The sequence below is a fragment of the Melopsittacus undulatus genome, chromosome 9 (assembly GCF_012275295.1).
Source record: "Melopsittacus undulatus isolate bMelUnd1 chromosome 9, bMelUnd1.mat.Z, whole genome shotgun sequence".
Classification (NCBI taxonomy): Eukaryota; Metazoa; Chordata; class Aves; order Psittaciformes; family Psittaculidae; genus Melopsittacus; species Melopsittacus undulatus.
The window spans coordinates 43,491,399-43,506,038 of record NC_047535.1 but is presented as its reverse complement, the minus strand read 5'-3'; the positions used below and the strand labels follow the sequence as shown (position 1 = coordinate 43,506,038).

At 37.6% G+C, this 14,640-nt stretch overlaps 1 protein-coding gene across 1 annotated transcript in view; it reads right to left on the bottom strand.

The window, feature by feature from the left end:
- Positions 1-3,941: 3,941 nt before the first annotated feature.
- CACNA2D3 (calcium voltage-gated channel auxiliary subunit alpha2delta 3) overlaps positions 3,942-14,640 on the bottom strand; it is a 425,935-nt gene continuing 415,236 nt past the window's right edge. The window contains exons 36-38 of the mRNA XM_031046070.2: positions 5,827-5,939; positions 4,952-5,034; positions 3,942-4,356 (exon numbers count right to left, since the gene is read on the bottom strand). Of these exons, the coding sequence (XP_030901930.2) occupies positions 4,258-4,356; positions 4,952-5,034; positions 5,827-5,939 (295 nt within the window). The 3' untranslated portion in view covers positions 3,942-4,257. The remainder of the gene's footprint in view (positions 4,357-4,951; positions 5,035-5,826; positions 5,940-14,640) is intronic.

Sequence of the window (14,640 nt, the reverse complement as noted above, 5' to 3'; positions counted from 1 at the left end):
CAAATGCCTTTTTACATTAAGGTTGCTTGAGTTAGAATGTCACAAGATGCAAAAGCCCTTGGAGGCCATAAAAGGGCTCATGAAACAAATGGAAATAGCCGACATCTTCTAGCCATAGATCTAAGCCAAACCTCTAACTTGCCTTCTGAACCCAAAGGACCAGTGCCTTGTTCTGGGGGTTCCTGAGATCAGAAAAAAACTGAAACAGTCTCTTGGAGCTATTTAGGCAATGAAACAACCACTGCTGCTTTTAATATCTTCTTGCCTTAGGCAACCACCTGTTTTACCTAGTATATATATTGCAGAATTGGCCCTGGCAGCAAAATGTAGTGGGTCAGGCAGTCCCAGTGTCACAAAACAAATGAGAGGAGATAGCACAGCTGCAGAAACCTGCCTGAGGCTTTCTGGCTTACAGGATTTTAAAGCACTGTTTGCAGCACTGACAGTTATGGGTAGATAGCTTTCCCACACAAAGTTACTAAAAATGGTATGTCCATGGCCAGTCCTGCTCCCCCAAATTTTTGCCATATTAAGATTAAAGGAAGAGGTGGCAGATGGGGCTAATAAGCTGAAAATCAATGCCATTAACAAAGACAGTGAAAAAACTCCAACAAAATAAACCAAAACAAACCCTAAAAGAAGCCCTGCAGAAGATGAAACTTTCAGCAATACCTCTTGCTGCATAGAAACAGATTGTACAGTTGGCCTGGTTCTCCTTGGGCTTGACCTCAGGTTCAAGGAAATAGAAAATATAGATGGTGTCTGAATTTGCTGTTTATTAAAAATACGTATCATTTACATATATGCAGCTGTATGTATGCATTTGTATACATCCATGTTTTGGTATTGACTATATCGGACTTTGGATCAGAGCTTGCATGATATTTCAGAATGTGAGAGAGCAACACTAGTGAGGTTATGAAATCTAATTCCTTCTCAGTGTTACAGAGCTAATGATGACACACAGACTGGTAAACTTAACAGCAGTCAGGAACATTCCGATGCATTAGAATGAGATCAGCTTTTCTGTAAAGCTTTTGAACACTCCTTGGCATGATTTCAGCCTGTGTCAGCTAGCTCTGTCCCATAAAACCCATAATCATCGTTTCTGTGTTTGGACATAGACTGTATTGCAGCTACTCCATTTTGAAGACCAAGAAATCTTACTAGCATATACACACGACACTCAGTTGGCTTCAGTGCCAAGAGATGTTTCCAGACACATTCACTTTACTTGTGTAGATGCAGCCAATTGGTTCAAATAAATCAATTCAAAGAGATCTGACAGCATTATCACTGGCATACTGTTGATCTATTGCATGCACTCATGATTGATGTTTGACATTGAGAAAAAGCCACACGAATATTAGTGACTGAGTATACTCAATTGAATAGGAGAACCTGTACAGACAAAGATCCATAAATATGAACCCAAGGCAACACCTCTATTTCTCATGAACTGCTGCCTTTACATACCTAAATCCACGTTGCATCAGAACCTTCTAAATGAATAAATAGAAAATTAAATAGACATCTCCATTAGCAAAAAATAGCAACTCAAGTGTTTTTAAACTTAACTTATTTGGACTATTCTGTTTTACATAGGAACTTGTTTACGTACATCAACACGCTCTGCCTTTATAACTTTGCTTAATGTATGAAAATGAACTGTCACATTTCTCTAAGAAATATCCATTTACATATCCACATTTCAATCTCTTTCACAATATTAATGTAGACTGTCATACTTTAATTTCTGTTGTTACTCCCTGGCTCCTTTCTAATTACAGAACTGTCCACCCCTTTCCAAAATTAACGATGAATTATTATTAGACATTTTAATCTTGGTTCAGTAGAAATAAATTTTCTCCTTTAATGTATTTCTTTTCTTTGCAAGAGCAATGATGATTTATACATCAGACAGTACAGGCATTTGTATGCAGAGCTTTTTAATGGCTCTAATGAGAAAGATTTTTCTTTTCAACTTCTAATAAAAGGCAAAATCACCTGGACTCTATTGGTTTATAAACATTTCCCATTTCAATTGCATTAAGAAGGAACAAGCATCAGACATACAAAATCATTATAAGGCTATAGTGTTGATTCTGGAAAATCAGAAGGAAAATCAGAAGCTAAAATACTTTCTAAATAGAGTTTTGAGATTAATTTTGGGAAGAATGGTGGAGGGTAAGGGGGAATGGTACTTAGAGCAAAACCAAGCAAAGAACTGCAGGATATCTGTGTTGCTCCAAATATGGAAAATGCCTTGAATTCCCAATTAGCTTAGTAAACAGAGCATGTCTCTAGGACAACAGATCAACTGCATGTCAGCTGGAAAATTATTCCCATAGTGAGTGATTTTGAGACCAAAAAGGAAGGACAGAGAAGTCTATAGGAAAACATTCCTAACCAATAAATGTGAGGAAATGAAAATTATGAGTACAGACAAAGATCTGTATGGTTTCAGAACCAGAGGAAGTACCAGTGTGCATTTGAACCTGCTAAAGCATTGAAGTGGAAATCTTATTTTACTAGTTCTTCCTCTTACAAGCTGGATAGTATTCCTTAAAACAAAGCCCCTTTCCATGTCTTAGTTCCCTATTCTCACCTAAAGACACACAGTATAAACCTCCTTAGCATTTATTTAATGCTAAAATCATACTTACTCCGATCAGGAAACTTCAATCTTCAAGCACCAGATTTAGAACAGTGGCATTTTATTTTGCATCTAATGTATGATATTGTTAGAACTACATTATATTCACTGGATAGTATCTGAAGGGGGGTTATAAGGATGCTGGTGAGGGACTATTCGTTAGAGACTGTAGTGATAGGACAAGGGGTAATGGGTTCAAACTTAAACAGCAGAGGTTTAGACTGGATATAAGGAAGAAATTCTTTACGGTTAAGGGTGGTGAGGCACTGGAATGGGTTGCCCAGGGAGGTTGTGAATGCTCCATCCCTGGCAGTGCTAAAGGCCAGGTTGGACAAAGCCTTGGGTGGCATGGTTTAGTGTGAGGTGTCCCTGCCCATGGCAGAGGGGATGGAACTGGATGATCTTAAGGTCCTTTCCAACCTTAGCTATTCTATGATAGCACTCTACTTCATAAAAATGGCAAAGAAAAACCAAGAGATTAACACACTTTGAAGAATAAGATCTTCATAAAATATATCCACAATGGACATTGCTACCAATTACAGAGGAATATAGTCATCATACAAGGTGAAGGATAAATATCCCTTTATGGAAAGGGTTTTAAAAGACCTAAAAAAAACCAAAAAATCTTATTTTATCTTCTCATTTCCCTTACAAAGGAGAATGTAAGTCCTGGAACAAAAAAATACTGGTCTTGATCTTTGCTCACTCAGGGTGAGCAATGAATTCTCAGTGCAAACCATGAGTTCTACTGACACAGATACGTTGCAAGTCAAACTTTCTCTGCTTATGAATTTCCTAATAATGAGCTTCTCCCAGCTGACGTGATGTCTGTAGGGCAGAACACTAACAGAACAGCATCATCCTTTTATAGAGGTTATTTTACGTATCTTCCCACAAATTGTAACAGATGAAAAGTATTTAATTTTGCCATCTGCAACAGAATCAACCTATTTGATCTAAAGCTTGACCAAGTTAGGCAAAAGGCTTTAATCAGGCTTTGGCTCACTTTCTAAATGTGACTGAGCTATTCACAGAAACCAAACCTTCACTATAATTCAGCACAGCATATTACCTGCTTAGCTTCATACATGCACATGTGGTTCTTTGACTTGTTAATAAAAGTTCTTCTATCTTATTCTAAAAATATAACTCCACATTTTCATCTTTATCTTTTCAGAAATAGGCTTAAAGCATAATAAAGCATCTTCCATTTATTTTATTCTCTTCCCATCAATAATTAATAGAACAAATACATTATCATACTTAAAATGCACTCTGAAACTGTGATTTTAATATACTTTATTGAAAAAAGTACACAGTTTTAAATTATTTCCAATGGGACAAAGCAATGGTCACCTCTATCTACCAAGTCCTTTTTGATGAATCATGACTACCATATGCCAAATTCACATCTGCATGACTTGCAAAGTAAAAAGATAAATCTCTTTTCAACATATCTTTAAGAATTTATATCACCAACAGTTTAAAATCATGAAATGCTGATGCTCTGACTATATTTCATGTCCTTTAAGTTGCACCATTTCCCGGTTCACAGTTTATCCATGTATTAGCATGCCAATTGAATACATCAGTCAATGTCACCTTGAGAAAATCGTCAATAGCAGAGGAAGAACAAAAGCAACAAGAGGAGGTTTAGCACTAAGGCCTGAGACACCACCACATTCTCTTGCATTTTCCTGAAAAACAACAACAAAAACAAAAAGAAAAAGAAAAAAAACAACAAAAAATCACAAAAATAAGTGGGAAATAAATACACTCAATTACGATACACATGATCATTCTTATCCTCTTCTGCCTATGTAGCACAGGTTTAAGCAACAAAACCCATGAACTAAATATGCTCAGGAAGTAATACAAGTACACACTTTCATTTGAACAACTTTACACTGTACATTGAAAGTGAGCATGATCAACAGGCATGTAATATTCCCTCCATGCCATACTTCAGGTCTCATTCTACTTTGCATTACATCATCAAAGGCATAGAAGTTACTCCAGAGCCAAATGGATGTCTATGAACATACGCTGTACAATCCACTGTAATCATGTCCCAGTCCCTACCAAATACTTTTGCCCCTACATAAATAAGCCTACTATGCAGAACAGAGCAGTAAAGATCTCTCCCAAGCAATATGTGTAAATATAATGAGAGTTGAAATGCTAAAGCTTGTTAGTGAAAAAATCTTTAACAGTACAAAAATCTTTAACAGTACAACAGAAATAAAACATCTATCAGAGTCCAAAACAAAGGAATAATAGGTAGGAACTTACTTCAGGATGAAATCCATGACAGGACTCTGGGCGCCTTCTTATCTTCTGAGATTTCAAGCGTTCACATTTAAGGGATTCATTATGTACAAGGTAGTTAAGGAGAGATGTTTTGAGCATTGCATTTTTATGTGAGTATTTTGAAATGAACATAGTGAAAGTCTTTCAGCTACTTCCTCTCTCAGTCAAAAATCCAATGTGATATGTGTGGTCAACACAAGAAAAAGGTAATTCTAGCACTTTCTCCTCAGTGATTCATAGTTTAGACAGTATGATTTGTACTTAGCTTGCTAACCTGTCTTTCCATAAGTAGTCTAAAATAAAAGCACACTGTAAGCTACTTTTGATAAATTCCAACTTATATGAGAAAACGAATCCTACAGAACAGCATGAAATAGAAAAGTCGGGCAACTAAAAATCAAGTGATAGATTTATTTGCTATGTATCTATATTTTTGGAAAGCAAGTTATCAAAATACTTTCAATTCTCCAGTCCAACCCTGAAATAGAAAAAATATCTAGACTGTAAAGTCTTTTAGAAGTCCCAATACCAGGAGCTCCATTTTTATAAGGAAACAACATACTTATACTAATGTGTTCAGCTATCTAAAGATGACCATGACTTTATGATGCTTAAAGATGCACATAAGTGTGATTGCTTAATTTGTATTGGCTGTTCAAAAAAAACAAAGTGAATTCTCCTTGAAAATAAGTAAGAATTTAGTCTCATCTAGCTTAATTTCAAAGAATCAACCACTTCATAGTGGGTAATGATGTGTTATTTATTAAGTCATGTAATGCAAATTCTATGTAATAAGAATTTTGTCAATATTTGCATCTTGAATATCTTTCTGACAACTTTGCAATTAAAAAGGATATACCTTATTTCTATAGGTGCCATGGTAATTGGTGGGACAGAATCACAGAAGCATTCATTATCTACTACCACCATGAAGAGATTGCTGCTTGGGATTTGCTGGATAACAAAAGACCTGCAAATTAGAAAGAAAGCAAATAATGGTGACACTATCTTTGTTTCTGAGCAACAGGTTTTCTTAGGCTTTAAGTTGTTAACACCTGGATTACAGTTACAAATAACACTGGCTTTATATATCATACTGTATCACCACACCTTGTAAAAGTAGAGGGTCTAAGGCAATGCTTCCCTTATTTCATGGAATATGGTTGTCTGTTTTGACATGCACATGATACTGAAAGGGACACAGGTGAAGCAGAACGGATACTGCTGATATCTTAATGCTGAGACTGGGACACAAGTGAATTACCAAGGAGTTTGTCAGTTTTTTCTTTTTCAGATTTCAATATTGAATCTCTGCTCTATGTATTTATGAACTGGATTTTTTTAAAGTACACATGAAACCAATCTGCAAAGTTAATGAAGGTTCTTCTGCAGCCACATAGTGATAACTCACAGTCCCAAACTTTAGCCTCTATGATCACATTAGGGTCTTTATACTCTTTGGGTCTTGATTGAAGCATCATGAACTACTGAGAAAGATCTCAGCTTTCATCCATCCTCTTGAGAGTCATTTCACTACTGAGCCAACAAAACAGAGATTAAGCCTCAAAACCTTCCTAAGTGAGGAGATTTATTTTAGAATAATGAAGAGTGTATGGCACAAATACGGTGATAACTCAGCATCACATTCAAATTAAGACAAAGTAGGCAACTCAAAAGGAGAGCAAGAAATAAAGACATTGCCTGTAAGAAGGAAAGCACCCAGGGGAGACCAGCGAAGGATCCTGTGGGCACTATTCAATGATCCACATAGTTACAATGAGCTGAGCTCTGAAGCACGTATCAGTGAGAAAAGGGGAAGGAGGTAGAGCCAAATAGGCACTGCTTAGCCTTTCTTCTGAAATTCAGGACACAATACAAAGAAAAGCTTTAAGGCTCAGCCCCAATTCTTGATAAATTGTTAAAACAACCTGTCAGAATTTATATGTCATATCAACAGACTATCTACCATACCAAATAGCACTGAAACCTGTCAATTCCACGAATTAGGTGTTTTTCAGTGTGGTATGCTGGTAAACGTACAGAACATTAAGTGAGGGATTAAGCACCAAAACGATGTGGAAACATATTTTTCCTCAGACATCTTTATTTAAAATACATATTGTCTTACTAAAATAACTCCCTGCTTTCTCCAAAGATCACAGAGGATGAAATAGCAGAGGGGGTAGGGAACATTCAAACCTACCTTCAGGAAAATAAAATATTGGAAAACTTACTATGAATATGTTGCCAACGGAAAGATTAAACACTCTTCAGTATTTTTTAAACTTACTGAACCTCCATTAAAATTACACTTAGAGTGATCTGCAATATGTTAGCTTTATGTTTATACATGAAATATACATTTATGGCATAATGTAAAAGGCTGAGCTTTATAAATGTACCTACCAAACAGCTGGAACATGTAGCAAGACTGACATCATTGTAACGGAGCATCTGTGGCTTTGTGGATTTGTGTGTGGGAGAAATGGGGCCAACAAAAGGAAAGGGGGGAAAATCTTTAACAGACAATAACACCAAAATTGTACTGCACGAATTTCTCAAAACAGTTCTGAATAAATCAAACCCTCAAGGATCAAAAAAAAAAACATTAATTTCATTCCCAGAAATTGGCACCATTTGGATTTTGTGCAGTCTGAAACTTCTATTTATTGCATCTCTAAAACTAGCCCAGAAACAGACACGAAGGGCATATCGTGTTGTAACAATTAACTGGATGTGAAATGATTAATTTCTATGTTTGATGAGAAGGGAATAATCACTCTTCAGTTGTATTTACAGTTTGCCTGAATCCAAGTCTCTTTGTGATAACCCCTTTTTGTGGCCCCCAGGTGATTACAGAAGCCTGGGAGAAAGCACATACCATACAGGCAGGCTTAAAGGTGCCATTACATTAAAGGTGGGCACATTTCCCATTTTGTGTCTTCTCTCACCCACTTCTCTGAGATGCCATAAAGACTGTGCAGTATAAGCTACTGTTTTGCTAAAGATAGGGTGGAGGGAAGAGGGTAAAGGTAGGATGTGGATGGGGTGCATAGTAAAAAGAGATTGGAAGCTTTTCCTATCATTTCACTTAGCTGGAATTGGAAATGAAAACACTTTAACCCAGAAGAGTTTCTACTAAAGACCTGTGATACTGAAAAAAAATTACTATGTGGCTTCTCTGACAAAAATATCAAAAACTACAAAGGTTTGTAGGAGTTAAATGATACAGAAAATTTTGCTAGACATGGTAATTTGGGGAATGTAGTATATGCACGGACTGATGGAAATTATGAATGAAAGGAGCTGCAAAGAGCAGTATATTAAGTTAAAGATTTTCTACTTTAGGACTTATACGATAGACCTAATTACACTGGTTCAGTTTATCAAACAGAGAATACTCTTAAAGATCTACAGTCTCTTTATCTATTACAGATTCTTGTGAATTATATAACCTTATGGTGACTGCCACAGAGCATATGACTGTCATCTAAAGAGCCATCAAAGATGAAACATTTGGCTAACTGCACAATTTTTTTCCATGGTGCATGATTTAGGAAATACCTTGCAAAGTGGAACAACTTCCTTCTCATCCACCATACTAGGGGTAAATAAAAACCCAAATAATCTTATCTTCCACAAGCAGTGGGTATTTTTCCTTTCACAATTCTCAGATGTAATCTGGAAATGAAGTTGTAAAGCCAAGTGCGTGTCCTCACCAGCTATTGACTTGTGAGGTCACGGGGAAAGGATTAACATATCAAGAAGTGAAGACAGAGATTAAGTTGAGCAAATAACTAGGAGCAAAAACAATATTTGTGTCCATTTAAGTTTTCTATTAGTAGAATGTGCACAACCATATGATACTTCTTTAAGCTGCTGTAATGTAAGATCATTTCCCAGCCACAATGTGGTCTTACCCTCACTAGATCAATGACAAAGAAGTTTCTGCCAGTGGTAACCACTGCAGTTGCTCTGTGTCTGTTCAGATAATTCACATGGCACTGGTTCCATGCCCAAGCTGGATAAAACACACAATCATCCCAGCAGCAGGTCTGCTGTTTGGGTTCAGCTTTCAGTTTCCATGGTAACATGCACATGCATCTCTCAAATTCATTTTGAGTGAATGTGCATGCCAGTAAGTCTCAGGAACCAAACATTCACAGGAAACAAAAGGTGCATAAACATGGAGCAAAGTCTTTCAAATACTGAAATATTCCACCAAAACGTTTCATTGTGCAAGACATGATTCAGATGCAAGCAGGAAAACCTCTAACAAACCAGCTTCCAAGACTGGAAAACAAAGTAAATTTTGCTGACAAAGTAACGAAAACAGCCTTTTTTTATTATTATTTTTTAAAGTGAGCTCCACTGTGAATTCTCTAAAGTTCATTTTACAATAAGTATTTCTGAACACCCACTGGCTTAGGCTGTCATTTGTTTCACTGTCAATACGGGAGCCAGCTCTCAAGGACAGAGTAAGGGGTTTTACTGATCCTTATTGCTAGTTTAAGAAGCTACAGAAAGTGTATGCTTAATAGCCTATGTTTAATATTTACACAAAATGTTTCATGTTTGAAAGGTAAATTTCTTTTATGTTAAGAAATGTAAATCTTTTATTTGAACCTTTTTCCTTTACACCAATATTGTCATCATATTCAGGAAAAAGCCTTGCATTTGTCTCCATATATAAAATGGAATAAATATTGGGGCTCCTATTATGTTGAAGCCACTGAGTCAATAAGAACCTTATTAATGATTTCTCCTTCATCTTTCATCCACTGAGGAACTAGTTTGGTTTATTTGATGTTCAAGTTCAGAGGCTTAAAACAGACCTGAGCACAAACTACTTCTTCACTTTGCAGGGAAGGTGAGGAAGGAAGAAATTCAATACTTGAAAGGGGTAAAGAGATGAGGAAGAAGAAAATCTAGTCATGCCAAACCATTTTGCTAATGAAATAAAAACAAGAACAGAGAGTAAATCTGCAAGAAAGTTTGTATTTTGAGTCAAAGCATCACACAGCACTTTTCTCATGTTGCGCACACTGTTTCTTTCTAACCTATTTCTGTATTGGCTCACATAAAAACATCTGCACAGATATCACACAATTTGATTTGGGGGGAAAAAAACCCAACCAAACCAGCTTTATGTTTTACAAATAGCAAGCACTTGTTGAAAAATGCAAGTATTTATTAACCTGTTCATTGAAAATTAATTTTTTCATTGTGGAATGAAACCAAAGAAATTACTTCGAATTCAAATACTGCTGCATTCATAATGGTATTTGCTGAAGTTGTGCTTATGAAAGCGTGATAAAAAGCTCACTTTTAATGTAACTAAATTACTCTTCCTACAAAGAACCAGCTCCTTCCAATTTCTTAAGATTGCCTAGAATCTGGAAAGCATCACAATAGGACTGTAATACAATTCTTGGAGTGCAGATAACACCTTTGTGCATGTAACTCAGGTTCTTACACTAGAAAGGCAGCCATCTTCAACTCTGAACAGAGTACATGCACTAGTCGAGGATAATTCAGAGCAGAAGCTTGAGTTTGGTGATCTGAATTATCCTCTGTAGGAGGGGCTTTCTCTCTTTTTAATGGCTGAATAGTGATCCTGCAGAGAAATGAAGCCTGAACCCAGTGAAATGTGATGCCTAAAGCTAAGCGCAGACTGCAACACCTGTTCTAAGAGTCAGCATGCTACATCCAAAACTTTTTTGTTTTCAATTTGAATCTATTCCTTTTTCTTATATATATAAAAGTTTTAACACACTTATAATGTATATTATTGTGTTATCAATAATGTATACTATTTAGTTATCATAATAATTTATTCCACAGACTATGCTTAAACAAAACCCAAACAAAAAAACCCACCAAAACCAAAAAGGAGCAACCAAAAACCAACCTAATTTAAAAAATATCAGTTTCCTTATTACATTAATTACTTTCTCCTGTGAGGAGCAGTAATTAGATGTACTGAGGGCAGTAGAGGGATAGGGACTGAGCTCACACTACCCTTGCTACACTGCCATCTTTCCATACTGTGTGCTCCTACCTCCTTACCTTCTGAACCTCTTGGGTAGTAAAGTATTAGTAAGGCAACCAGGAGGGGGACAAACCCCCCTGAAAAGGAGGGAGATGTTCCAACATGGGGTAAAAGGGCAGCGATGACAGAACAGAGTCAGTGCCCTGTGGGAAAGGGACAGAGGGAAGAAGGTTAATATATTAATTGCAGCAGCAGGTGGCTTTGTTGTGGGGCCTCTGAAGTCTGCTCCCTTAGGGATTTTGGAGCATCTCCCACATTGACTAAAGCAGGCACAGCAATACCAAGGCAGATCCAGACCCTTTTTTCTGCCTGGCTACTATAGTCATGAGGCTGCCATATCTCCTAAAGTAAGACGAATGTTTTTCCAGCCAACCAGAAGATCACACGCATCTGGAAGTCACTTCCTTCCTTAATGCAAATAATGGCTTCACAACAACTACCTAAATCATAAGGTACAAAAATCTGTATGTGGTAGGCTTAACACCTCGTCTCTGAAATGCTGCTGGCCACAACTTTCCTAATAGAGCTGGATTTATAAGAGGCAAAGCTAAGCTAATTCAGTTTCAAGCATGCATGAGAAGTCCAGCTAAGAAAACTTAACCTTTAAATTGTTTACTCTCTACTATTTGACTATGTCTGCTATTAAAGGAAATCAATATTACTGTTAAGAAGCTTAGTATCTGTATTTCAATGCAGGAGAGATAATCTATTTCCTTGTCTACTGATGTTAAGTTTTGGACAAGACATAAACTGAACAGACTTAGGTTTTGCCTACTTATAAGCAGTCACAGTTCTGACTGGGGATCCCAAATACCATCATTTCTTGGCCAATTGCACTGAAATACTTTCCTTTTCCTGTCTTACATCCACCCTGCCCTTAGCTGGTGGCCAGTGACACAGCTGTGTGACTTGTTTCAAGAGTAAAGAAAGGTAATGAGCTTCCTGATGGCATCCAGAAATCTCTGATTTCCAGATAAATTTTCTCCTACTTTCTTCAAATAGTAGCAAAGGTTGCAAAAAGTTTGAGGGACCAAAATGAATTACAAGCATCAGGGAATTCTGAAGATTCTTACAGGATAAAACTACATTTGAGGAACCAAAAAGTATAGTAAAAATATATTCCCGTTATCCTGCAGAATGGAAGACATTTATTTGTAATTTGATGGTGATTTGAGCACAGCAACAACATTAAAAGCAGTTCAACTTGTTTAAAATCAATGCTATGTGGTTCTTGCTAAAAAGTAATTCTTGTTTTCGCACTGAAATACTGTGTTATTGTTCAGAACACCTTTGTTCATAAGAATTATTGATCTAGATGGTGTAGTTTACAAACTATATATTTTAACTTTTAATGTCATGTTCAGGGGTTTTAACAGACTGTTTCAAGAAGAAAAAAACACTGATATATGCATTTTTCATTTGTTTCTGCAATGACCATAGGAACACTTAATACTATTGTTTAATGCTACAGTGATGACTGTGGGACTCATATTCAAATTATGACTAGAACAATGACTTGTTGTTGTGCTAGCATATGTCACTCCTGCACATACATAATCAGAACAATCATTTTTAGGATGCAACAGAAAAGATCTTTTAGCTACCAGTTGTTTTGCTCATGCAGATGGGAAAACATACTTTGCTTCCACACAAGAAGCATGGATTTCACTGTGAGTAGTTTGAAAGAAATAAACTGAGGGCAGTGTTCTCAAATTGGCAACCTAAACACATGCACAAAGATGTGAAAAAGCACTCTGAATTTCCACGGTACTCAACTGAGATAGCCCCCACTGGGTGCTTCAATGCTTGAGCATCTGTAAATTCAGCAATTTCCCTCTGTGCCTTTCAACGTATTTTGCTGAGTGCCAACCTGCATTAATGAAGTTTGAGTATTTTGGATTAAGATTAATTGTTATTTTGGGATTACATTTCAGATCTGTCAAACTCAATCTTTTCTATTTTTTAAAGAAAGAAAAAACATTCCAGCACCAGGGTAGAGTAAATGGAAAATATTGTGCACTCTGCACTCAAATATGTGTTGCTCACATAACTGTTGGTTGCAAATGTTCAACCCCAATGGTCTGGAACAAGATTCAAGCATTCAGCTGAAGTGCAGATATCCGCTGTGCTGTTTCTCAACTCCTATCATGTGCTTTCCAGGCTGCTGGCTACATTTCCAACCAACATTTCTTTCACTTATCACATTTTTTAAATGAATGAATGAAATGGTTATATCACAGTCAAGTTGGGCTATTTGGGGATTCTTATTAGTTGATTTTTGTTGTTGTATTTTTCCTTTATTTTTTCTTTCCCCAAATAAACAATGATAGAGAATGGAATATCTTCAATGCAGTTTATGAAAATAACATATATGCCAATAACAACATTTCTGAGAGCTGGAACAGTTGAAGTATATGAAAAAGCAGCTAGTGGTTCTCTCATATAAAAAGAGACAGATAAACTCTCAGCCTCATGCCTGTAACCTGAACCCAAGCTAGCAAAATATTGCTACCACATACAGCCTGACTGACTGCAGCACAATTTGGTGTCAGCGTAAGCATACCTACTTAAAGCAACACTCAGAATCAAGGATGGGTGCTGGGACTGGTTTTGTTCCACATCTTTGTTGGTGACATGGACAGTGGGATTGAATGTGCCCTCAGCAAGTTTGCCAATGACACCAAGCTGAGTGGTTCTGTTGATATGCTGGAGGGAAGGAATGCCATCCAGAGGGACCTTGACACACTTGTGAGGTGGGCTGATGCCAAGCTCATGAAGTTTAACCATGACAAGTGCAAGGTCCTACACCTGGGTTGGAGCAATCCCAGGCACAGCTACAGGTTGGGCAGAGAAGAGATTCAGAGCAGCCCAAGGAGAAGGACTTAGGGGTGCTGGTTGATGAGAAAATGAACATGAGCCAGCTTCAGTGTGCGCTTACAGCCCAGAAAGCAAAAGTATTCTGGGCTGCATCAAGAGGAGCGTGACCAGCAGGTCAAAGGAGGTGATCCTGCCCCTCTACTCTGCTCTCGTGAGACCTCACCTGGAGCATTGTGTGCAGTTCTGGTGTCCTCAACATAAAAAGGACATGGAACTGCTGGAACAAGTCCAGAGGAGGCAACGAGGATGATCAGGGACTGGAGCACCTCCTGTATGAAGACAGGCTGAGAAAGTTGGGGCTGTTCAGCCTGGAGAAGAGAAGCTGCATGGAGACCTCATAGCAGCCTTCCAGGATCTGAAGGGGGCCTACAGGGATGCTGGTGAGGGACTATTCATTAGGGACTGTAGTGATAGGACATGGGGTAATGGATTAAAACTTAAATGGGAAGTTTAGTTTAGATATAAGGAAGAAATTCTTTACTGTGAGGGTGGTGAGGCACTGGAATGGGTTTCCCAAGGAAGTTGTGAATGCTTCATCCCTGGTGGTGTTGTACAAGGCCAGGCTGTACAGAGCCTTGGGTGACATAGAATCATAGAATAGGTAGAATTGGAAAGGACCTTAAGATTATAATCATAGAACAGTTAGTTCCAATCCCCCTGCCATGGGCAGGGACACCTCACACTAACATGGTTTAGTGTGAGCTGCCCCTGCCAATGGCAGGGGGGTTGGAACTGGATGATC